This window comes from Nicotiana attenuata, unplaced genomic scaffold, assembly GCF_001879085.1.
Source record: "Nicotiana attenuata strain UT unplaced genomic scaffold, NIATTr2, whole genome shotgun sequence".
NCBI classification, from domain to species: Eukaryota; Viridiplantae; Streptophyta; class Magnoliopsida; order Solanales; family Solanaceae; genus Nicotiana; species Nicotiana attenuata.
In genome coordinates, this window is record NW_017670844.1 from 124299 (window position 1) to 150736 (window position 26438).

Here is a 26438-nt window from a genome sequence, read left to right on the forward strand (position 1 = left end):
GGACCTTGGCTCGACGGATGCTCTCCACCTCCAACAGATAAGACTACAAAGCAAAGACAAACGATTAGAATAAAAGAATAAACTTAGGCAAAGAAGAAGCGAACCGACGTAATAGTACATACCCTCAAGCCCATCACGGCTACTTCATTCATCAGTCCGTCATCAGTAACGCCCCTCAACGACGCATTCTCGGCCTCCGAGCATAGCAGCTCGAACTGCGGCACCAAGCTTTCCCCTTGGAGCAATAAGTTCAATTCCGTGGGAACCTCGATGAAGCGAGATCGCCCCTTGCGCGCACCGCTGAATTGGTGGAGCCTTCCTGGAACATACGGACATCGTCGGGATCCAAGTCGGATTCAGACTCATCCTCACCCCCTACAGCATCTCCTCCCGCCACAGCCGCCGAAGGAGCGTTGGCCTCACCCACATTAGCAGCCGCTGAGGAACTACCCCCCGTCTCAGCGACTGGAACCACCAATTGAGTCGCCGAAGCGACGATATCATCACGACCTAAGCCAACCGGGGCAACCCCCATTGTTTGTCCGCCCTCGAGGGCAGGCGCCGCAGCCGCACTCCTCTTCGCGTCCGCCGGGGGGGAGTCCAAATTAATTACCACAGGAGGAGCCGGCGCGAACGCAACCCTACGCCTTATCAACGGCCTCTCCTCCTCCCCATCTGATGACGATTCCGCTCTAGGGCGCACAACCCCCGATGGCCCCTCGCCTCGAAGTCGGGTCCGCGAAGGAGAAGAAATCGCTGAAGATTCAACTGATGCCGCCCTCGGTATTGAGCGCGACACCGGCGCTGCAGTAAGCCGAGCAACCGCACCAGGCCGACGGAAGGCCAACTGAGGGGCCCTGACGCGGCGTGCCCTCCCTAATCACAAGAAAACAAGGTTGATGAATAGAGTCGAAACAAAGCGGAACATAAGAAGAAATCAATTTTTTACCTGCCACGGGCCTACGGCCATGCCTCTCCCAAAAAGACGCCCATGTGCGTATCCCCCGCGTATGAGGGAGTACGGCCTCGACCCACTCACGTATCCAAGACAATGGGACCGGCGGCGACCTGTCAGCTACAAAAAAGACACGAGTTAACGCCCATGATCACAAATCATAAAGAGGGAAAGAAAAAGGAATTCAACCACTAAAGAACTTACGTGCATGGTTCCAAGCCTCTCGGAACCCAGTAGCATCCGCCACCAGGTGCTTGGTCCTGATATAAAAGAAGTGCTCGAAAGGGCGAGGGTCGACCTCGTCATCCAACCTCATGACCAGGCCCCTCGACCCACGAGGGCACGACTGAATCATGGTGCCGCGGACTCTCTGGGGAGCGTAGAGACTCAGCACATGCTGCAGCATGACCTCCCTACGGGCCAATTCCGCGTACTTGATGAACATTGCCAACAATTTGTAGAGGGAAGGAGTGAGCTGACCCGGGCATACCCCGTAATAACGGCAGAAATCCACCACCAGCATTGGGAGCGGGATCTTGAACCCCAACCTGAAAGGATAGGCGTATAAAACGCAGTATCCCCTGCGATCGGTGTGGACCCTCTCCTCGCTTCTAGCGAGAACAATGTCTGCATGGGTAGGAACGACCCCCTGTTCCCGTAATCGGGCCATCCCAATCTCCCCCATTAACGGGGCTTCATCCACTGGTTCCTCTCCACCGTCGACAGTGAAATCAATCGCCAGACCTCCGGGCATCAAAATCACACTATCAAACCGGAAACTTCAAAAATTCGACCTTCGGCATTTCAAGCCTAATTAAGCTAGGACCTCCAAAACATAATCCGAACACGCCTCTAAGCCTGAAATCACCCAACGAAGNAGGAACCACCTCGTCAACCGACGGAATTTCTCCGGACTCTATCTGTTCTGCACCTCCCATTGCCGGAGATGGTCCTTCAACTACCGGAAAATCTATCGGAAGAGCATCGTGGGAAGAACTGCCTGCCATTGTTGATCTACTAAAGACAAATGCTATCACAATCAAAGGAAAGAAAGGAGAAGATGAATTAGCGAAATGAAAAAGTTTCCTCAGAATCTCTCTCGGATGAACAATGAAGATATGAGAAATGAATGCCTCAACCCACATTTATAGGCAACATAAATGGCTTTCGCGAAACCCAATAGCCATCATTAACTGCACGACCAACCGTAAAACGGTTCAATTCTGCCGAAGCAAGCGTCATTATGACGAGCTCCGCAAAGCGGCCTCTCAGCATTCGCCAACGTCCCGCCGTCAGAATAATCGCAACGGCCTGCGAACGCTGAAAGAATGCGCCGTACGCCTTCAAAATTTTGGACGTGACCAAATACGTACCCGGCGCATACTCATTCTCCAAAGGCTCTCCAATATATGAAAGGCTCTCCAATATATGAAAGGCTACGACCATCTCCAACGTATAAACGGCTAAGGCCGCCGCCATCAATAAGTCGACCCCCCTTATTCGAGTTTTTTCAAATCACAATCGATGAAATCCGCTCATCGAGCTCAGCCGAAACACGACCTCAATAAGCGGAGGGACTAACTGTATGGGTCAGAATCTGACCTCACGGTAATTAACGGAGTTAATCTCGTCTTGAGCTAATTCATAATTAATAAGTGGTATGGCCACTTATTCATAAGAGGATTCGACTCTTGTCCGATTTAATCTACGAGGGCACGGCCCATTCATTTCCCCATGGGGACGGAACCTCAGCGTGGCTACGGCCATTTATTGCCAGCTCACGAAGCTCACATCTATAAATATTAAGAGTGGAAGCCCTAGAAAGGGGGGCTGCTTCTTCACCACTATAGACAGGAGAGAGAAGGGAAAAATATACCCATCTTATGAGAAGAGAAAACACCATTGTAAGGCTCTGAACCTCTTCTTGGAGAGGCAGACCAAATAAATATTATCAATAAAGGTTTCGAATGTTTCTCCCCCTAATTCTGAGCACTTATTCTCGTTTCTTTCATTTGGTCCAACGGATTATTACAATTTGCTATGATTTTCCCGTGATTATTTATATTGTTTTACACTCACAAGATATGTAATAACTTTTGAGCAAACAATATAAACCAAGAAATAGAAAACAATGATATGCACATTTCTTTCTATGCTGATAAAATAAATAATAACAAGTTGATTTCAAGCAGACGGCGAATTAAATTATTCTTGAACAAAAATGGACAAATTTTTTGCGTCGATTTCGTCGATGAATATCGACGTTATTCATAAAGAAATATTAGTATATTAATAAATTTATAGCCATCTAAATTAAACCACTAGTTACAAACAAATCTATATTCTAACCACTATTCTTTTATTTAATTATTTGATCTCTTATTTATATTTTTTTTCAGATTGATAGATGTGAATGTTGTGACATCATTCATGAGGTTGGATCCAATAAAGCTGATGTCAAGTATAGAGAGTGTAAGACAGATGAGATAATAGCTTGATCAATCCATAACATTATTGTAAAAGCAATTATGTTAATTTATTTTTCTCATTTTTACCAATTTTTCCAATAGAAAAAACAATAGTATTTTGAATGGCTCAAATTCATACATATCTGGCAACTATCTCCAAAGGAATGTTGTTATTTTTATTATGATTTCATTGAATGAACAACTACACTTGCCACTTAGGATCTTCATCTTTCTCGTACCTTTTTCTAAAAGAAAAAGAAATAGATGTGGAGCTGGAATAAAAATATATGACAAATATTAATATAAAGGATATTAAAATAAGGAAAAAAATATAGTTGGCTATAAAGAAAACATAACTTACAAAAAAGAAATACTAATAACCAAATTGTTGGTGTACTAATACCCTAAGTTTATGTTGATAACTGAAGTTCGGAGAGGTGAAAAAATAGGCAATTCAGATTTATAAGTGGTCATTCAAAAATAGCAACATTTTCAAAAGTCATCGAAATTTAGCCACTTTTCATGTGAAGATAAATATGAACGAAAACACTGTTCAAAATCCGAAAAATAATCCAGCATAATATACTGGAATTCCAGTATAATATACTGGAGTTCCAGTATATTGTGCTGGAGCCAGCAATGTATACCGGTCCAGCATAATATGCTGGAAGTTCATACACAGGTGCACCGAACTCCAGTATATTATGCTAAGCCGGTCTCTGTTGTAGCAAAATAGTGGCTATTTTTCAATGACTTGGCAAACGCTGACTATTTTTGTCACGACCGTAATTTTCCACCGCCGGGATTAGGGGTGTGCATTCGATTTATCGATTCGATTTTGACCCTTATCGATAATTACTTATCCATTATCGATTTGTACATATGCTTATCATTATCGTTTCAATAAGGTTTCGATTTTTTCGATTTCGATTTATCGATTTTGGGGGCTTATCGATTCGGTTATCGATTACACCAATAAGAAATTTTGCGGGATTCCACGGAAAGTATATCGCTATAAACGCACCTAACTAATATGGACAAAAAGAAGCTAAAATAAGACGAACACCATTTATAATATAAAAATTGTGTCAACAAGCACATGCAACAAAACTAAAGTAAGGGATCAAATGTATGCCACCAACACTCCAACGGTATAAAAAAAACAAAAACAAAACAAAACACATCATCACGGCTAATTCTATTTTCCATTAATTTGAACTTCATTCCCTTGATCTTTAAATATGATCATTCCTTAAATGTGGTAGAGGAAATAATAGGGTAAGGGACTTAGGGTAAAGGAAAGGGTATAGATTAGGGAAAATAATATTGTATAGCCGCTTTCAAAATAGTAGCGGAATATATATACATTCTGTATGTAATATTAATCTACACAAATAGGTAATTACTCATTTAACAAGTGTCTACAGTCTAGGGGTGTGCATTCGATTTATCGATTCGATTTTGACCCTTATCGATAATTACTTATCGATTATCGATTTGTACATATGCTTATCGTTATCGTTTCAATAAGGTTTCGATTTTTTCGATTTCGATTTCGATAACAAATAATCGATTCGATTTATCGATAAACCGATTCGAATGCACACCCCTAGCCGGGATCGTGATGGCGCCTAACTTTTCAAAATGCTAGGCAAGCCAACCGATAAAAATCTAATACGCTAACCGCTATCCAAAATAGTAAATAACAATAATTAAACAAAAATAAAGTAAAGAAGTGCAGAAATTTATAATAATCCAAAAACTAATATACGACTACCCAAAATCTGGTGTCACAATCCACGAACTTCTAAGAGTCACTACAAATACTGGTTTAAAGAAAATACATCTGTTCTCGAAATAAAAGAAAACAGGGAAACTAGGATAAATGGAAGGGGACTCCAGGGTTTGCGAACGCCGGCAGATCTACCTTGGGTCTCCTGATGGACTGAAGGCAACAACCCAACTCAGATCAACACGGTCTAGTACCGAAATCTGCACAAAATAATGCAGAGTGCAGTATCAGTACAACCGACCCCATGTATTGATAAGTACCGAGCCTAACCTCGGCGAAGTAGTGACGAGGCTAGGACACGATAATAACATGAACCTGTGCAGTTAAATCATATACGAGAAAATAACAACAAACGGAAATTTAGCAGATAATAACGGGAAGGGGGAAAACATGCTGAGGGAAATATCAAATCCTGAAGATAGTACAGTTAAGAAACGCAGTAAATATCATGCTTTGCACCAACGAAAGTAATAACATAGCAAACAAGTGCACAACATCACCCTTCGTGCTTTTACTCTCATTCTCACCATAAGAAACAATAGAAACGGAACGGCATCACCCTTCGCGCATTAACTCTCTCATAACATGGCACGACATCACCCTTCGTGCATTATCTCTCTCATAGCATGGCACGATATCACCCTTCGTGCATTATCACTCACAAAATATGGCACGACATCACCCTTTGTGCATTATCACTCACTCACAAAACATCGCACGGCATCACCCTTCGTACTTTAACACTCTCCCTCACCAAGACAATGAATAATAATCACAGGGAGATAGAAATATCAAGAATCAGTCTTACTTCAATATTTAATTCCACAATACCAGCCTCAATTTTGAGTTAATACTCAATCAGTACCAAATCTCGTAAAACATGATAAGAGTTGCTCAACACATGGAATAACAAGTCTAAACATGAGTTATATGATCAAAGAGTACAACAGTTAGAAGAATAAGACTAACTCGCATGCAATGACTCGACAACAACGTATAAGTACTCGTCACCTCACCTATACGTCGTACTCAACAACCAAACACATGGCAAATAAGGCAACAATACCTAATCCCTCATGCTAAGGTTAGCCACAATACTTACCTCGCTACCACGGCCAAACTCAAAGCTCAATCACCACCTTTCCTTTCACACTAGCCTCCAGGCCAATAGAATCTAGCAATTACCAATCAAACAATTCAATTTAAGCCTTAGGAACTACCCGCGATTGCAAGAAATTCAATTTAGGACATTTTGGAAAAAGTCAACAAAAGTCAACACCTGGGCCCGCTTGGTCCAAACCCAAAATTTGGACCAAAACACGATTACCAATTTACCCCCGAGCCCGAATATACAATTTATTTTGGAATCCGACCTCAATTTGAGGTCCAACTCCCCAAATTTCGAAATTCCTAAGTTCTACCCAAAAACACCCAATTCCACCATGAAAAATCTTAGATTCTAGGATTAAATCTTGTAAAAAGATGTAATAGATTGAAAGAAATGAGTTAAGAATCATTTACCTATGATTTGGGGAAGAACTAGCCCTTGGAAAATCGCCTATTGAAGTTTAGGTTTTGAAAAATGGGAGAATGAATGAAAAATCCCGTCTAAGTCCAAAGTTATCAGCTGCAGATGTCGCATTTGCGACTTGAGCTTCGCAAATGCGAAGAAGCTATCGCAAATGCGAAGCCCTTCACAGTCCTGCTGCCTTCGCAAATGCGAAGAAATGTTCGCAATTGCGAACATGAACCTCCGCAAATGCGACAAAATGATCGCATTTGTGATCACTGCCCCTTCCCACTTTACTTCGCAAATGCGAAGAAATATTCGAAAATGCGATAACTGCTGGCCCAACCTTCCTTCTCAATTGCGATGAAGGCCTCGCAAATGCGGACCTGTGGTGTTCTGCGAGATCAGAGGCCTGCAACGGGTTCAGCTATACCAGCAAAATTTTCTAAGTTCCAAAACACTCTATAGCCTATCCGAAACTCACCCGAGCCCTCAGGGCTCCAAACCAAACATGCACACAAGTCTTAAAATATCATACGAACTTGCTCGTGCGATCAAATCGCCAAAATAACATCTAAAACTACGGATTTAGCACCAAATTGGATGAAATTTTCAAGAAAGTTTCAAAACTTCTATTTTCTCAACCAAGGGTCCGAATCACGTCAAATAAACTCCGTTTTCACCAAATTCAACAGACATGACTTCAATATCATAACGGACCTGTACCGGGCTCTGGAACCAAAATACGGGTCCGATACCAGCGAGATCAACTAGTAACCAATTTCTCAAAACCATTATAATAACAGTTTTAACAATTTTTATCAAAAATTCATTTCTCGGGCTAGGGACCTCGGAATTCAATTCCGTGCATACACCCAGGTCCCATATTTTACTACGCACCCTCCGGGACCGTCAAAACATGGGTCCGGGTCCGTTTACTCAAAATGTCGACCGAAATCAACTAAAATTAACTTTTAAAGGCAAAAATTATTAATTTCTCAAATTTCCACATAAAGACTTTCCGGAAATGCGCCCGGACTGCGCACAAATCGAGAAGAACTAATAGGGAATTTTGAAGGCCTCGGAACCCCGAATTGGACTCTAAAACACTAGATGACCTTTTGGGTCATCACAATTTTTGAATGACCAGTCCGAAAACTGACTAGCCCGTGCTATTTTGATCTTTCAACCACTAAGTGGTACGGCGAAATGGATGTAATTCCTCTATCCTTAGTCATAATTCTCGAATTTGAGTCCTAAGGATTTAAAAAAACTCTGCAGATAAGGACCATTTCCCCTTTAGACGGATCCTACACAACATTAATATAATTAATCGAAGATGCCTCATGAATATATAAAACAAATAAAATTCAACGACCTTCCAAGAATGAGGACTAATTAGGGGTTCTAATGAAATAGAACCAATGATGTCGAGCCAAGAGCACCTTCATTCCTGCATAAAATGATTGGAGCACGATCTAACCTATATTGGTAACCGATCTAATAACTAAATAAATATATAAAATTTGTTATGTATAAGAAAAAATTAAAAACGAAGAGGTGCAATGGTTAGGAGTTAGGACTCCAATACTATGCTACATTATTCATTTGTTGAAGATTTTTGATAAGGTGAAAATACTATTTTACATTAATCATTGGAGCTATTTTTCTTCTCTATAACTCAAGTACAACATAGACAGTGAAATTTTTCTTCACAATTCATGTACTAATATTATATCCTATACATGTGATTGCATTTACGATAACTTTTAATTTTTTTTCTATTTATGTATCTATTTCCTTGAGGAGAATAACTAAAAATGTAAGTAAAAGACACAAGATGATTGTTCGATCTTTCGATGTGAATAAAAATAAAAATTTATTAAATTCCGTTTAAAAAAAATAGATAAGCTACATATTTATGTGTGCAAAAGTTACATATCTCTTCAGCATTACATGACTCTTTCATGTGTTGAATTAATACATAACAATTATCTTTTGGAAAAAAATACTAATAAGAAAAAAAAAATTGACATAAATGCTTATACAACAGCATATTATGGATTAATCAAGCTATTATCTCATCCATCAAACACTCTCTATACTTGATTTCAGCCTTATTTGATCCAGCTTCATGAATTACATCACAACATTCACACCTATCAATCTGAAAATTACAATGAGAAAAAAAAATCATTAATAAAAACATAATGATCAGAGTAGAGATTTTTGACATAATCAAACACAATTGAACAAAACCTCAATTTCAATCATGACTTTGTAATTTGAATATACGAGGTTGGCCTGCTTTTCGGTTAAACTTATATATATATATGTCTGTCATTTTATATATTTGTGACCAGGAGGTCATGGGTTCGGGCCGTGGAAACAACTTCTTGCAGAAATGTAGGGTAAGACTGCGTACGATAGACCCTTGTGGTTCGGCCTTTCCCCGGACCCCGCGTGTAGCGGGAGCTTAGTACACCAGGCTGCCCTTATGTCTGTCATTTTACATCTGTATTCTAATATTTCTTCCTTAAAAACGATGTCGACATCGTCGATGAATCCTATATTATTATTATTATTGTTGTTGTTGTTGTTATTATTATTATTATTATTATTATGATTTCTCCATTTGTTAAAGTACTTTTAGAAGAGGGAGAATATACTTTGGGGTTTCTCTAAAGACAGCATGTTTCACTCCAGTTGTCTTCACTTAATAGCACGTTAGTTGACTTTCAAATTAAGCTAATTAATTAATAATGCTAAATGCTGTTTGTGAAAAAAAAGAAAGAAAAAAACTGATACCAACCTAAAGAAAGAAATACTTCTCTTAGTCCTTAACATGATGTACAAACATCAAAACACCATGAAGTTTTAGGTTCAGAATTATGTCGAGACTAAAATATTAAGTTACTTCTTTTCATCTGTTAAGTCTTAGTGAACAGAGTTACATGGTACGTGTACTAATGTGATGTAGTAGGTATCCCGTGAAATTAGTGTGCGCGCTAGCTGGGCCAGACACTACCGTTATAAAGAAAAAGAAAATGAATAAACCTCAAATTCTATAAATTATATTGGATCAACCTAATCTCTCGCCCTTTCAAGGTGATTAATGTTATAATTGGAAAAATGTATAGAAAACTAGAAGTCAATGAGAAAGGAGATGCATTTGAGTTAATCAACGAGCTATATGTTAGTTTATAATTAAGACATCAATGCAAGTTAATTATTAGCTTTCTTCAACTTATGGCTGTTGACCTAGAAATTATTCATTAAATTAATTTATAAGCAATAGAAATACTTTAACACAAACTCACTCACATTATTTCAGAAGCAAACTTATAATAAATTATAAATATATTATTCTATCTATATATAAAAATTTCTGCAGAATTATTTTCTTATATTCTTGCTTTGTATGATTGCAATCTCATATGTTGAGTTAATTTCAATTAATCTCTTTAATTCTCTTTCCTGAATTGGCAAGTTACAGCAAATTATGAATGGATCTTATTTGATTCTACTTATTTTCATGAAGTCTCCGGAGCCAAAATATATTATTATGGTAAACTAATAATTTCTTGACCCTTTTAAGTAGAAAAGCGGTCATGTAGGGTCTGGGGAAGGGCCGCACCTCAAGGGATATGCTGTAGACAACCTACCCTGATTCAAACATTAGTGGTTGCTTCCACGGCTCAAACTGGTGACCTATAGGTCATACGAAAACAACTTTATCGTTGCTCCAAAGCCCCCATACAATATTATCATACAAAATTACGAGATTATGGAAGTAGAGAACATTACCTCAATACGTTTTGTTGCTGGTGAATAAACATGAATTTCAGAAACATATTCTGCAGAATAATTTCCAGAAGACAAACAAGCTCCAATCCCTCTTGGCCATCCTCTAGTATATGTAGTAAGAATTTCATTTCTTGGAGTTTTCTCAACAGATTTGAAGAAAAAAACATGTGGAGCTTCACAAGGATCCAAAGAAGGACTTCTAACATCAAACATATAATGTGGTGGATTAGGACTTTTATTCCATGTTTTGAATGTTTCAATTGGATTTTGAATCCAACTTCTAGGCATAATTTTCTCATAAATATGTGCTGAATATCCCCAAGAAACTGAAAATGTCCAATTATTTGATCTTTTGTGGCATATGGTTTGTTGTAACATTCTTGATTGATCATAATTTGCAGCATTTAAGAGATGAAATCCTGAGTGTGCACGGTCTAAAGAGGGAAAAATTGGTTCAACCATGTCAAAATGGTGAAGAGACATTAATAAAGATTTTGGATGAGATGATAGAAATCCTGATAGATCACCACGTAGATCAATCTGCAAATTAATTTATATCCAAGAATTAATAAAGATAAAATAAAGACGGTATTTCTGTAAATTTATAAGCTGGTTTGACTGGCTGAAAAGTACTTTTTTTAACTTACGTATTTGGTAAACACCAAGAATATTTATAAACTAAGTGTTTATAAAGTCAAAATCAGTTAAAAATTGTAAGTTGATCGCCCCTAACTTATGATTTTTCAAGTTAAAGAGACCTTTCAGTTAGACCAAGATCTTTTTCATAATATTTTTTTTGTAATTTCACAAAATACCCTTCTTTAGAAAACACCCTTGAAGATACTTTAAGGGTGTTTTTCATCATTTATCATTCTCCTTCTAAAAATTCTTTCTAATAGTTGACATTTTCAGTAAATAACTTTAGGGCATTTTAATCGTTAGAAAATCAAATACATTAACTGCTTATATTATTTTCAGTACTTTTATCCAAACATATAACTACTTAATGATTGTGCATCTCATTATCCTTTTGATTCTTGTCTGTTTTTTTTTTTTTTAAAAAAAATTTACCTGATGAATACCCTGAAGAGGAGAAAGATTGACACCAATATCAGCAATGCAAGTCATTGTAGTTCTATCAGCAGCTTTCAAATGAGCATATCTCTTTAAACAAGACATCATATTATTTGCTAATGCTTTAGCCAAAGGATAACTCAATATAAATCCAGCACCACCAAAACCTTGATTAAACGAGTACCAATAATTCGACAATATAAACTCCGAGTGTCCACCAAAATAATAATATTTCGTATGATCATACTGCGCGAGAATATCAACCATATTATCCACGAAAAATACAGAATCGTCGTCCCCCATAACTAACCATCTTAAACCTTCATGTTCCTCTCTAAACACCTCCATTATCCCATGAACTAATCTTAAAACAGTTGGATCAACATGTTTGGTTTCTTCAACAAGTTTTGGAACATCATCTGATATTTTGTAAGGTGGTGAATTTATTGACCAAGGTAAAAGATCACCTTTAGGAGGAAAATCTAGTAAAAGATATCCTTTTGTAATATTTGGTCTCCACCAAGATTCAACATAGGATTTTCTATGATGCCATGCTTTTTCTGACCCCAAAAGTCCAAAAAGAAGATGGCTAATATTTGTGGCATTATTGGTTTTTGCATCATTTGATAATAATGTATTTGTTTGAGAATTAGAAGGAGAGATAGTGAGTTTCAAGGGAGAGAAAAAATCAGAAGATGAACATTTAGAGTCATTGAAATAAATAATGGTGCCCACGTATAAGACTAAACCACAAACTAGAACTGTTTTACAAATACTAAGGACAGCAGAATTGTCAATTTTAGACATTTTTAATGAGAGAATAGGTAGAGAGAATTTGTTGAATGAAAACTAATAAATCAATGATCATTTGATTCTTATATGAGTTATTTTCTCTTTTCAAAGTTTTAAGCAAACACCCCCCCGCCCCCACCCACCACCCCACACACACACAATACATAGACTCCTTTTCTTTTGGAAGTTAACAATGATATGTATGTCCTAACATAATTTGTCATATTGGCTTTGTATTAATTTATTTGGCTAAAAATTTTGTGTCTTTTCTAAGGGTGAAATTCAAAAATAGCCAGATTTATAAGTGGTAATTAAAAAAAAAAAAATCATAGTTTCAAAAGTAATCCAAATTTAGCCACTTTTCATGTAAAGATAAATCTGAACGAAAATACTGTTCAAAATCCGGGAAATATTCCAGCATAATATATTGGAGTTCGAATTTTTTACATGTGAACTTCCAGCATAATATACTGGAGTTGCAGTATAATATACTGGAGTTCCAACATAATATACTGGTCCAACATAATATGCTGTAATGTTCATACACAGGTGCTCCAATCTCTAATATATTATGCTGGAACTTTCCGTGTGCTGGAGTTCCAGCATAATATAGTGGAAGTTCATACACAGGTGCACCAATCTCCAGTATATTATGCTGGAATTTTCCGTGTTGCAGCAAAATAGTGACTATTTTTCAATAACTTTACGAACGCTGACTATTTTTTAATTACCAGTCCGAAAACTGGCTAGCCCATACTATTTTCACCTTTTCTAAACATGTTCTGACTTTCTAAAGCCAAAATTTGGTATCTTTAAACCCATCTTTCCAAGTATTTGTGATATACCCTTTCTTATAACAAACACTAATTTAATGTCGAAGCACCTATGGTATTTTTCTCACTGTCAGAATGTTATTTCAAAGAATATGTAATTATGATAAACTATTTTTTTTTTAATTTCAGAGGGAGTGGTGGGATGGTATGATCCCTCCTTAATCAGAATTCTCGGGTACGAGCATGAGAATGGAGAAATCTTGATAGGGAGTGTTTTCCCTTTTATTAGTCTCGGTGACGTGAATCTGAATATTAGTCGAGCCAGTGAACTTGTAACACCAAATAATTATACCAAAATATAAAATGAAATTAGTTGAGGTGATTCACAAAATACAAAATAGTCGTAGTACTTTATATTTTATCCATGCGTTTTTAGAAAGTAAAGAGTTTGCTACTAGTAGTATATATACTAGTATTTTTGTTTTGCTTTAAATTTATTGACTTACCTTCTAACATAATTAATGAAAAGGACATTTTACTTCAATATTTGCCTAACTTTGTAAAATAAACTAAGGTTAACAAATTAGGTCAACGTATAATTTTCCTTATCAAGATATTTTATGTAAAGGTTACTTCATAGAGTGGCTCATGTGATTTTTTAATTAATTAAACAAGTCAATGGTATCTCTTTAAGTTCATCACAAGGAAATTTTTAGGAATTGAATCTTTAAGTTATCTTTCAGCTCCCACTTATAAATCATAATGCAGCTGTTATATTTGTGAAACAATTAATTAATTTTAGAGAATAGCTTCAAAGTGACTAATCCTTTAATTAATTAGTTGTTTGATTATTAGTGTGTTAACTTACTCAAAGCAAGTTAGTTAATCTACAGTTACTAAAGTCTTGGAGTATATAGTATAGTTAATTATCTAGAGGTGCAGAGCCTTCTGGGATCTAAGTCTCATTGTTATGAATCTCTATCCAATTTAAAATCATTTATTCAATAAATCGGCTGATCAAAATTGCAAATGGACAAATGTTACATATGACGAATAGATTTCTTTTTAATGTTAATCACTTTATCTTTGTTAGTATTATCAGCCTATAAAGATAGACAAAACAACAACTCTTACATATATTTTTTGGAATCCCAGGAAAACCCGCGGTCGATATAGCCTCCGCCACGGCCTCTGCCACAGCCTGTAACGACCCAACTGGTCGTTTTGAGCATCTGTACTTCGCTCGCTAGTTTGAGGGTTCGAGTATCTCCGCATGATGTATTATGACTTGCATAAATCGTCAGTGTTGGTTTTCAAGTTATTCGGAATCGATTTGGAAGAATGAACTTCAAGATTTAAGCTCTAAGTTTGAAGTGTTGATCAAGTTTGACTTTTTAGCATTGGACATCGAAATGGAGTTTTGTCGGTTTCCTTAGTTCCGTTGGGTGATTTTGGACTTAGGAGCACGTCCGGATTATAATTTGGAGGTCCGTAGTCGAATTAGTCTTGAAATGGCGAAAGTTGGATTTTTGGGAAGTTTGATCTGGAGTGGACTTTTTGATATCACGGTCGGATTCTGATTCCGGAAGTTGGAGTAGGTCCGTAATGTCAAATGTGACTTGTGTGCAAAATCTGAGGTCAATTGGACGTGATTTGATAGGTTTCGACATCGGTTGTAGAAGTTTGAAGATTTAAAGTTCATTGATTTGACTTGAGGTGCGATTCATCGTTTAGAAGTTGTTATGCGTGATTTGAAGTCTCGAGTAGGTACATTTCGTCATATAGAACTTGTCTGCAAAATTTGGTGCCATTTGGAGTTGATTTGATATGGTTCGGACTCTTGGTTGCGATTGTAGAAGTTCTTGAAGTTAACTTTGATCTTCATGCGTTTTGGCGTCAGATTCGTGCTTTCTAAGGTTATTTCGATATTTTGATCGCGCGAGTGAGTTCGTGTTGTGTTTTTGGAACTGGGTGCGTGGTTGGTTTGGAGCCTCGGGGGCTCGGGTGAGTTTCGGATTGGTTTCGGAATAATTTTTCATGATTTTTGAGTGCTGGTACTGGTGTCATCGCATTTGCGATGTTTATGTCGAAAATGCGACTATCGCAATTGCGAAGAGCCTCGCATTTGCGAAGCTGGGCTACTGGGGAAGGGACTCGCATTTGCAAAGAAATGCCGCTTTTGCGAAGCATGTTGAGTTCGCATTTGCGGACTCAGTATCGCATTTGTGATGAAGGCCTGGGCTGGGTTAGTTCGCTTTTGCGACCAACTGATCGCTTTTGCGAAAGTCCAGTGTTCGCATTTGCGACCTCTTTGGTCGCATTTGCGAAGGCAGCAGAGAATTTCAAAACTTCGCTTTTGCGATGAGTTGTTCGCATTTGCGGGGTTCGCATTTGCGAAACCCCATGTCGCAAATGCGACATCTGCAGCCTACATATAGCTGAGAATTTCGAGACTTAGCTTCATTTTATTATATTTTGAATTCTAGCTTCGATGGGAGGCGATTTTGTGAAGAGATTTTCATACCAAATTATTGGGTAAGTACCTCTAATCATTCCTCAACTACATTTCATAATTATACATAAGATTTAACATCAAATTCATGAGAATCTAGGGAAAAATTTGGGGATTTTGTCAAAGTTTTGAAAAATGAAAATTTGGGATTTGAGAGTCTAATAGGACTCGAATTTGAAAACAAAACACGTATTTGGACTCGTGGGGCTTTGGGTAGTCTAGACCTACCATTGGACCCGGGTTTTGACCGAGCGGGCCCGAGAGTTGACTTTTATTGACTTTTTAGAAATTATATAAAGGTCATAGCTTTATTAATTGAAATTATTTTCTCTTGCATTGTGTGATGTATTTAAGTCGTCTTTGGCTAGATTGAGCCGGGCGGAGGTGAATTTGTAAAGGAAAATGCTAATTGAGTATTGAGCTAGCCGAATTGAGGTAAGCGTCTTGCCTAACTTTGTTGAGGCAATTTTTCCTACTATTTGACATTGTTTGCTACATGCGGGGGTGATACATATATGAGGTGACGAGCATATATGCATGTGCCAGGGTTAACCATGATCAGGGGTAAATTATGTTATAAATTTTGTCTTGTAGAATTACGTGACATTCTTACTTCATGCCTTACTTGACTCATAGATTCTAAGAATATAGAATTAAATGTTAGAAACCAAGACTTAGTTTATTATAACTTGATCAAATTTGACGGAATTCTGAGAAAACATTGATGTGTCTAATTCGGTCATCACTATGATTAATCAATAATACATTGCTACGGCCGATATTCTTAAGATACTAGATTCTATACTCGTGTTGAAGATCATTCGTGAGATTTGTTGAAACACTTGAATAATAAGGTTCTTGAGGGTTTATTGAACTATTGTTGGCTTGAAAAGTTGTGATTGAGATTCATTTGGAATATTCTTTTAAAGACTCTCCTTGATGTTATTTATGCTTCCTACCTTGTTTGCCATTGATATACATATGCTTGGTAAGGAAGAGCGTAATGAACGAAGGGTGATGCCGTGCCATGTTACGAGAGTGTAAAAGTATGAAGGGTGATGTCGTTCCATATTATGAGAGTGTAAAGCACGAAGGGTGATGCCGTGTTATGTTATGTGAGTGTAAAGCACGAAGGGTGATGCCGTGCCATATCATTTGAGAGTAAAAGCACAAAGGGTGATGCCGTGCCAAATTATGAGAGTGTAAAGCACGAAAGGTGATACCGTGCCATGTTATGTGAGTGTAAATCACGAAGGGTGATGCCCCGCCATTTCATTTATATTGTCATGCTTTTATATTATCGTGAGTTCATGGCACGATGGGTGTTTCCGTGCTGGCAAGGATGAGGGACATGCATTATGTTGTGATATATGTTCCCCGTGTATACGTTCATGCCTTTACCTTGAGCTGTTATTGTCGTACTTATAGATCTGATGTGACTTGTTGCTATTGTCCCGTCTTTGATCTCTATCTCAATTGTTGTTGAGTTGCTCATACCTTCTACTTGCCTAACTTGCAAATACCATGCCAACTTCCTGATGTTATAATTACATTCATGTCGTATCTATTTTGTTGCACTTTAGTACAAGCCTTCTACCATGCTAGTCATTCATGCCTCTACTTGTTAACTTGTAAAGATCATGTGTTCCCTTCTTATTTGTTATACCTATATCTAGGCCTCCACCATGCTAGTTAGTTGAAGTTGATACTCCGTGTCTTCCAATTGTTGTCATTATTCATATGCCTTCCGCCTAGTCTATTACTGTTGTCCACATGTATATCCTCGTTCATTATTGCTACTTGCGTATTTCTACTTTGTAATTCCTGTTATCGGTATTTCTGTCATCCGGTTGGTACTGTTATACATATATTGGGTGAGGAAGAGATAAAAGTACGAAGGGTGTTGCCGTGTAATTGACTTAATATCTGAATACATTCCTTATGCTATGAAAGTTATGAAGTGACTGTCGTGGTTTATTGGTTTTCGTTCTAAGGGAAAGATTGGTCGAGGTATTGGAAGAGGCTAAATTGTGATCTTTGCTAGCACTCAATTATTGTTTTGCATATTCATTTCATATATTCTTTTCTGTTATATCGTGGTATAGTTCTATTGCTGGTTTACAGTGCAGGTTTTTATCAGTGAGTATCTTTTAACTAAAAATCCTCGTCACTACTTCGACGAGGTTAGACAAGATACTTACTGGGTACATGGGGTCGGTTGTACTCATACTATACTTCTGCACCTTGCGTGCAGATTTTTGGAGCGGAGCTGCTGGTGATGTCGGGAGCTGACTCCAGAGATGTTTGTGCATTCCGGATATAGATGCCACTTGTCCTTGGTAGCTTTAGATTTTTCTAATATGTTTATGTAACTTTCAAACAGACCGTGTAATTATTTGTATCACCTCTGTAAATTCCAAGTCTTAGAAGCTCATGATTCGTAACCAGTTCTTGGGTTAATATGTAAACGATCAGATAATTCTTTACTATTTTTCCTATAATCTCATTGGGAATGTATTGACTATTAGTTGGTTTAACTAGCCGGTAGAGTTAGGTCCCATCATGACTAGTGGTTTTTGGATCGTGACACAGCCTCTGCCCTTCGGGTGAGCACTATGTGTGCACTGGGTAAACCCCCCACTGTGTAATAGCCTGCAAACCACACAGGGGATGTAAACAACACTAGGTAAGCCCTGTGCGACATGCTCGACCCAGAAGGCATTGAGAGGGGATTGATCCCAAGTCATCTGTTGTAACGACCCGAATAGTCGTTTTGCTTTCTAGAACCCCGTTCCCCTAAATAAGACTCCCCATATGTGCTTTTACTATTTTATGACTTGCGGGGATGGTTAGTTCGGGATTTGGAAGAGTTCGGGTTGATATCGGAACACTTGGTTCCATGGTTTGGCTTTAAAAGGCTAAGTTTGATTTCGGTCAATGTTTTGAGTAAATGACCTCGGAATCAAGATTTGACGGTTCCAATAGGTTCGTATAGTAATTTCGGACTTGGGCCTATGTTCGGATTGGGTTTTGGATGACCCAGGAGCATTTCGGCGCCTAATAGTGAAAGTTGGCTCTTTGAAGGTTTTTAAGTTCTTTAAATTTGGTTTGAAGTAGAATTTGGTATTATCGAGGTCCAATTGGAATTCTGAGTCTGGGAATAGCTCCGTATGGTGATTTAAGACTTGTATGCAAAATTTGGTGTCGTTCTGAGTAGTTTAAGTAAGTTTCGGTGCGTTAGGAGTAAGTAGAACTTGAAGTTCATATTTTGTTTCAATAGGTTTGGGGTGTGATTCTTAGTTTTAATATTGTTTTGTGCGTTTCGAGAGTTCGAGCGAGTCCGTTTTATGATTTCAGACTTGTTGGTATGTTCGGGCGGGGCCTCGGGGGCCCCGGGGGCCCCAAGTATTAATCAGACGAGGCTCGAACCAAGTTGGAGCTTGGGAGCAACAACTGAAGCTCCCAGCTTCTGGTGCAATCGCACTTGCGTTTGGCTAGCCACAGGTGCGATCCCGCATGTGCGAGCTCTCGGCCGCAGAAACGGTCTTGGACATTTGGCAGTGGTTCGCAGAAGCGGAGAATCCTCCGTAGAAGCGGGATCCCATCCGCAGAAGCAGAGCCAGCCAACGTAGGCTAGGACCGCACCTGCGATGGCTTTTCCGCAGGTGCAGCACCGCAGAAGCGACCCCTGGTCCGCAGAAGCGGAAATCGCTAGAGGCAGAACCTCATTTAATACGGGATTTGGGCATTTCTTCTCATTTCTTACACTTCTTGGGGGATATTTTGGAGCTGGTTAGAAAGGGATTTTCATCAACCAATTGAGGTAAGTAATTTCTATCGAATGTGAGTTAAATACACAGTTTATGGGTAGATTATAACATGTAAATTAGTGAAAAATTATGGGTTTAGATGAAAAACCTAGGATTTTGGTAGAAATGGAATTTAACCATGAAAATGGTTATTGAATTTAGTGAAAATGATATATTTGAGTTTATGAGGCTATGGGTAACAACTTTCTTCAAAAATTTATGGAATACGGGCACATGGGTCCGGGGGTAAATTTTAGGAATTCTTCAGTTGGGGTTGGGTAATCACTTTGATAGTTAGGATATGAACTTTTGAACATGTATTGACTATTTTATATAATATTTGACTAGTTTTGAGTCTTTTGGCACCGAATTGAGGGTTTAAGCACAATCTTGGATCGAAAAATAGGCTTTGAGACGAGGTAAGTCTCTTTCTAACCTTGTAAGAGGGAATTAACGCCATAGGTGAATTGATTTAATATGTGCTTCTATTTGTGGGGGCTACGTACGCACGAGGTGACGAGAGTCCGTACGTAGCTACTAATTATGCTTATGCCCGGGTAGTTTAGGACCCAAATTATGTGATACTTGCGATATTTGCACCCTACTTGCTAATTTAAAAGCTTAAATCATATCGGAATTTGATAAAGGAAAGGGTCGAATCTCATTTACTTGAGTTTTGGACGGGTTATTTGACCGTTAATGAGAATTGATGTTTCCCTGAATATTAGCCTCCTAATAATCTTTGAATCGGTTATTTATAAAGTATTTTCTCTTCTTGTGGAGTGGGCCGAACGCCTCGATGATAGAATAGATGCATCTATGGTTCGTGTCGTTCGACCCTCGGCAGTGCACAATTTATATATTTGTATTTTGGATTGGGCCGTATGACCTCGGCATAATTGTGCGTAATAATTATTGAAGCCCAACTATATTTGATATTGTTTCATTGGCTTGAGAGATTGATTTGTTAAATGATAGGAATTAATTGGGAATTACTATTAGTGAAAGAATTGTTCAATTATTCTTATTATTGTGTTTCAGATGTAATTACACAGTCCATGCTTAGCTATAATTCCATTATTTTATTGTTAGCCCATAATAAGTGTCGAAGTCGACCCCTCCTCACTACTTCTTCGAGGTTAGACTGGATACTTACTGGGTACATGTTGTTTATGTACTCACGCTACACTTCTGCACTAATCGTACAAGATCTGAGGCACGTGCATCTGGATATCAGTCTGGCGTGCATCCTTGATTACTACGAGACTTAGCAGTGAGCTGCCTTCCGAGCCCGTTCTGCAGCAGCCGAAGTCTTTCTTTTGCTTTATTTTCTGTCTATCTCAGTTCAGTCAGTAGTGTAGTATTCTTTTGTATATTCTACTAGTAGCTCATACACTTGTGACACTAGGTCTTGGAGATTTATGCTAGTAGACACTTGATGGTTTGGAGTTATTTTACTTATCTCATTTGCTTTCAAAATTTTGATCTCCCATTTATATAAAAATTCTTACTTCCTATTTATGCACAAACTAAAAATCAACTATTTCAAATTTTCTAAAAGAAATGATCACAGAGTTAGTTCACTATTAGCTTGCCTAGCAGTAACGTTGGGCGCCATCACGGCCCATAGAAGAAATTGGATCGTGACATCTATATGGATGACTACCCTCCAAACCAACTCTTATATATGTACATCCATTCTTCAAATATTAAAAGTACTTCTCGCTTCAAGTTTCAGACATTAGATCCACAACAATGTTAAAGTCTTCTACTATATTTCAAAATTTTCATTTAATTTCTCTGTTCTAAATCTAGATTTTTTTTTAATGATAATTCTAATTCATGTGGCTCACCGAAGAGGCCACTTAATAATGATAGGGGTACTTTAATTTTGACGCAAGAACATGCATAGGTCTAAGAATGTTTACATACTAAGAAATAATACCACTTGGACCAGCTAGCAAGGAATATATTTAATCTGCATTTTGAAAATACTAAAAATCATTTACAAGTTTAAATTAACACCTTTCCTCACAATGGAAGGATTCAGGTTCTGCCGCGTTGACTTGCATGTTTTCTTAATAAAGTACAATAGGAAAAAGGTGGAAAAATTACTCATAATTAATATACTGAAACATGTGATCAAGTAGGGTTTGAAGGCGAGCTCATGTGGTCTGCCTTCTGCAGTTGTGGTAGAGGGTTCAAACCCCTTCAATACCATAATATTCTCTTTTCTGTCTTTTCTTTTCAAAACAAAATGTGTCCACATTTCACTTTCAAAATAAATTTGATTACTCTTGCTATTTTAAGGAAAAGCATACATCTTCATGTACTAAGGCCGAAATTTCAATTATATACTATTTTTTGGGATCCTATTACCCTATGAAAAACTTTTTTTTTGTTTATAATTGGAAGGCGCTGAATTATTATTATGCAATAAATTAAAGAGAGTTATTACAGTGTCGGACTGATCTTATCGAAACAGTCCCTAGTAAGTCTTTGTGGAAAGTAGAGAAAGCAAATAAAGGTGGTTCACTCGAGAAGTGTTCGTCACACTCAGCGTTAGTATGTGAGTTACAGTTGCTCCCAAACTGCGCTAGTGTGTGCGCGACTTGGTTTCCTTCACGGTAAATGTGCCTAACTTTTGGCTGGCCTAGTGCGTCGAGCAGGAACCTGCAATTATGGAGAAAATTAGCATTAGCTTTGTTGTGAGAATTGTCTTGCAATAGGTTAAGTAATACCTGGCAAGGATGATTTCTGCTTGGATGGGTGATGAGACCATTGTGTGGTAGGAGAATCCATCAATCCATTTTCCTTCGGAATCTCTTATGATTCCACCTGCTCCTCCAATGGTGGAGGTTTTTTTGGTGTGCACCATCTATATTGAGTTTATAGATGTTTTATGGCGGGGGTTCCCATTTTACCGGGATTTTGTTGTAATGGGATGTTTGAAGTTATAGTTTGTTAGGCAAAGGTATTCCATTGCGTGCGTAACTATTTTTTTCCTATCAAAGTGTGTTGAGAAGTTATTAAAAATGTTATGGTTACGGTTTAGCCAAATATACCAAAGAATAATAGGTGTGATAATAGCCAACAAGATTGAGGAGTTGTTTGGTAGAATGATGCTCGCACCTGAGGTACAATTATCTTTATCCAATCTAGTTGGTTTGAATGTGGGTGGTGATGTTAAGATCTCCCCATATTTTGCTGTTCATGAGGCATTCAAAAAATATGTGGTATGTGTTTTTCTCTGTCCCACAACGTTTGTAGGAGTTGCCTTCAAATATTTTTCTTTGATTGAGGACAGCCGCAATAGGCAGTCCTTGGTATAGTAGAAGCCATAGGAAATTTTTTAGCTTGTTGTGGCAGTGTGCTTTCCATATCCAGAATCGGTTAAAGGGTTCCTGAGATTGGGTAGCCTCTGTGAGCCTAATGAAGAGATTGTAGGAAGATTTTATTGTGAAGTTCCCATCTTCCGTTTCTTTTCAAAAGAAGGAGTCATTTAACTTTTTTGAGAATGGAATGTACGTTTGTGTTATGATGTCAGAGAGCGTATTTGGTAGGTCGTATGGTAGGGCTTCTAGGTTCCAATTTTTATTCCTAATGATATAGTTAACATTTTTATTAATTTCTATCTTATCTAGTGATCCCTCAATTAGTTCCCTTAGTGTGTGATTGCCGATAACCCATCTATCTTACAAAAGGCGTATTTTGTTCCCGTTTCCAATATTCCAGGCTATGCCTTTCGAGAAGAAAGAATAAGTTTTTGCAATACGTTTCCAGATGTAGGAGCCATTTGTTTTGTAAACCGTAGGATTCCTTCTTTGGATGCTATTGTATTTACCCTTAATTATTTTATCCTAAAGAGCGTCAGGGTTTGTGAGGAATCTCTACAGTATGTTTGATAGGAATGCAATATTTTTCCCTGTTGCTTTGTACAGCCCTAGGCTGCCCTCTTATTTAGGAGATGCTACTTTATGCTAATTGATGTGATGGATTCTCCTTTGGTCCATTGTAGAACCCCTTAAGAAGTTTCTCTGGATGCGATCAATATTGTTTCTAGTCTTAGCTGGAAGAAGGTTTATTTGCATGAAATGGGTGGAGATTGCTGACAGAGTCGACTGTATAAGAGTTAATCTTCTAGATAAAGTGACTAATTTTGCTTTTCCATCCTTTAAGTCGAGTATTCATCCTATCAAGTATGAATTGATAATCAGAACTTTTTGGTTGTAGGTTAGTAATCGGAAAACCCAAGTACTTCCCTACATTATATTTTTTATCTTAATGTTTAGTGTGCTGGCCAGGGATGTCTATTCTGGAGCTGGTACATGAGAGGAAAAAATTATTTTGGATTTGAAATTTTTTATTACCTGGCCGGATTGGTGGAAAATGAAGTTGAATATATTTATGATAGAGGTTGCGCTAGAATTGTCTGCCTCAGCGAATAGAATAAAGTCGTCTTCAAAAAGGAGATAGGATATGGCTGGTCCACTGTGGCTTATTTTAATGGGTTTCCAGCTCAAAATATCTACTTCATGATCAATGCAACGTATTAGAGATTGAATAGAGATGATGAAAAGATACGAGATAGCGGGTCTCCTTGACGGATGTCTCTTGATGGCTCAAAGAAATCAGTAGGTTTGCCATTTGCAATGATTGAGGTTGTAGTTGTAGATATGCAATTCAAATAAGTGTGATTAGGTCTTGTGGAAAGTTTAATGCGTTCAATGACCTCCTGACGAATGACCATTCAAGCCTGTCAAAGGCCTTTTTAAGATCAACTTTTAGCATCATCTTCCCAGTCCGACCCATACAACTCTTGAATGAGTGGATTACTTCTTGGACAATTATTGCATTGTCAATTGCTCTTCTTCCTGGAATAAAATTACATTGATTAGGAAGGATAATATTACTGAGGAACGGGCGAATACAGTTTACGATATTTTTGTTATAGTTTTATAGATTGTGTTACATAGGCTGATGGGCATATATTGAAAGATATTTTGAGGGTGTTTAACCTTGGGAATAAGAGCTACATAGGTCCTATTTGTTTCAGCTGGTATCAGTAAGGTAGCACAGGCTTGAGTACATGTATGTGTAATAGCTGCTTTTATGTTGGACCAGTATTTCTCGAAGAAGATTGGGTGGATACCATCCAGACCTGGAGCCTTTAGAGATTTGAAGGATTTAACATCTTTGATAATTTCAGTTATTGAGAGGGGCCTAATGAGTGCTGCTTTATCCTGTTCTGAGGATGTCTAGTAGGCTTGGGTTAGGAGCTATTGTAAATCTACATGATTCCAGTTTAGTTGTGTAGATATTTGAGAAGTGTTTTATAATAATATCATGTATTCCTTTGGGGTCAAAAGTCCAATTACCCATACTATCGTTAAGCCCTAGTATTCTATTTTTTCTGCTCCTCTATATAGCTGAAATGTGAAAGAATTTTGTATTGGCATCCCTGTCATTTATCCATTGGACTCTTGATTTGTCACAACCCAGATTTCCCCACCCTCGGTAGTCGTAATAGTGCCTACTAGTGAAAGCTAGGCAAGCCAACTAACTGAACTATTTGACCCGTTTTCCATTTTCTTTTTTTTTTGACTTAGCATCAATAATTTATAGCAACATAATTCAACAAGCGGGAGAAATAAGCTTCAAGTTCAACAGTACCACTAATACCATCCCATAACAAAACCACCCAAGATTTGGTGTCACAACTTCACAGACTGTCTAAGAGTACTACAAATAAGGGTCCGAAAGAAATAACAAAATATTATCTCTGGAACTACATAAGAGAAGCAGGGAAAAATAGATAGAGGGAGACGCCAAGGCCCGCGAACACCTGCAGGACTACCTCGGGTCGCCTGGTAAGTAAGAAGCTGAAACCTCACTGTTGTCCGAAATCTGCAGCACTGGGATCTGCACAAAATAGTGCAGAGTGTAGTATTAGCACAACCGACCCCATGTGCTGGTAAGTGCCTAGCCTAACCTGTGCAGTTATCTAATATACAACGGAAAATAAAACCGAAATAAACAAGTAAAGATGGGAGGGGGTACATGCTGCGGGGTATATCAGTATCCACAGTAAATCAAGAATAAAGGGATAAGGCCAGCTTAGAATTCACAGCGAAACAATAAGGAACTTGTATCCAATCCATAAACACTTTGTATCAATAATTGTTGCGGCGCGCAACCCGATCCCAACATATAACGACACTGTTGCGGCGTGCAACCCGATCCATATCATTTATCACTGTTGCGGCGTGCAACCCGATCCAATTATATCATTGTTGCGGTGTGCAACCCGACCCAATCATATCATTGTTGCGGCGTGCAACCCGATCCAAATATATCATTATTGCGGTGTGCAACCCGATCCAAATATATCATTGTTGCGGCGTGCAACCCGATCCAAATATACAATCAACATCGACCATAACAAGAGTCCCGGCTAGGGATCAATAAGAACTATACTATCCCGGCAAGGGAGTCAACAATAAGAATGAACACATCCCGGCAAGGGAAAATCAACTATAACCAAACTTGTTCTAACATCTACTACCTCAATTGACACAAATGCTCAACCATGAGTAATCTCTACGAGAATAATTATAAACCTTGCTCAACACAGAGAGTCAACAACTTAGGCATTCGTAGTAGTTCTCAATAACACAATAAATTTCAATTTAAGACTCACGTTCATGCTCGGCACCGACGTATAGATACTCGTCACCACACCTATACGTCGTACTCAACACATAACATGTAGCATACAAGATCAAACTCCTATTCCTTCAAGCTAAGGTTAGACCAAACACTTACCTCGATGCCACGAACTCAGTTCAAGTCTCAACTATAGCTTTACCCCGTGATTCCACCACCAATTCGCTCGTATCTAGTCACAAGTTACTTAATTACATCATTGAATGCTAAATAAACAATT

At 38.2% G+C, this 26438-nt stretch overlaps 2 protein-coding genes across 3 annotated transcripts in view; one reads left to right on the forward strand and one right to left on the reverse strand.

Annotated features, from left to right (window-relative positions):
* Nucleotides 1-3454, forward strand: part of LOC109243833 — a 7386-nt gene extending 3932 nt beyond the window's left edge. Inside the window, exon 3 of the mRNA XM_019410832.1 lies at nt 3355-3454. Coding sequence (XP_019266377.1) covers nt 3355-3453 — 99 coding nt within the window. The 3' untranslated portion in view covers nt 3454. The remainder of the gene's footprint in view (nt 1-3354) is intronic.
* A 5133-nt stretch (nt 3455-8587) lies between these two features.
* Nucleotides 8588-12467, reverse strand: LOC109243840. Of its 2 annotated transcripts, XM_019410841.1 has the most exons (4): nt 11604-12467; nt 10533-11072; nt 10363-10436; nt 8588-8892 (listed from the first exon to the last, which is right to left on the reverse strand). In XM_019410841.1, the coding sequence occupies exons 1-3, from the start codon at nt 12411-12413 to the stop codon at nt 10404-10406; spliced, it is 1383 nt and encodes a 460-aa protein (XP_019266386.1). In that variant the 5' UTR covers nt 12414-12467; the 3' UTR covers nt 8588-8892; nt 10363-10403. The 2 variants fall into 2 exon arrangements, with proteins under 2 accessions (XP_019266386.1, XP_019266385.1); XM_019410840.1 differs by lacking the exon at nt 10363-10436.
* Between the last annotated feature and the right edge of the window lie 13971 nt (nt 12468-26438).

What these genes read in the sequence shown, in the direction of transcription:
- LOC109243840 (XM_019410840.1), bottom strand. Translation starts at nt 12,413, where the DNA reads ATGTCTAAAATTGACAATTCTGCTGTCCTTAGTATTTGTAAAACAGTT. An exon ending in CTCTTCAGGGTATTCATCAG is followed by an intron (nt 11,073 to 11,603) that starts GTAAATTTTTTT and finishes ATTAATTTGCAG; the next exon opens with ATTGATCTACGTGGTGATCT. An exon ending in CAGCAACAAAACGTATTGAG is followed by an intron (nt 8,893 to 10,532) that starts GTAATGTTCTCT and finishes TGTAATTTTCAG; the next exon opens with ATTGATAGGTGTGAATGTTG.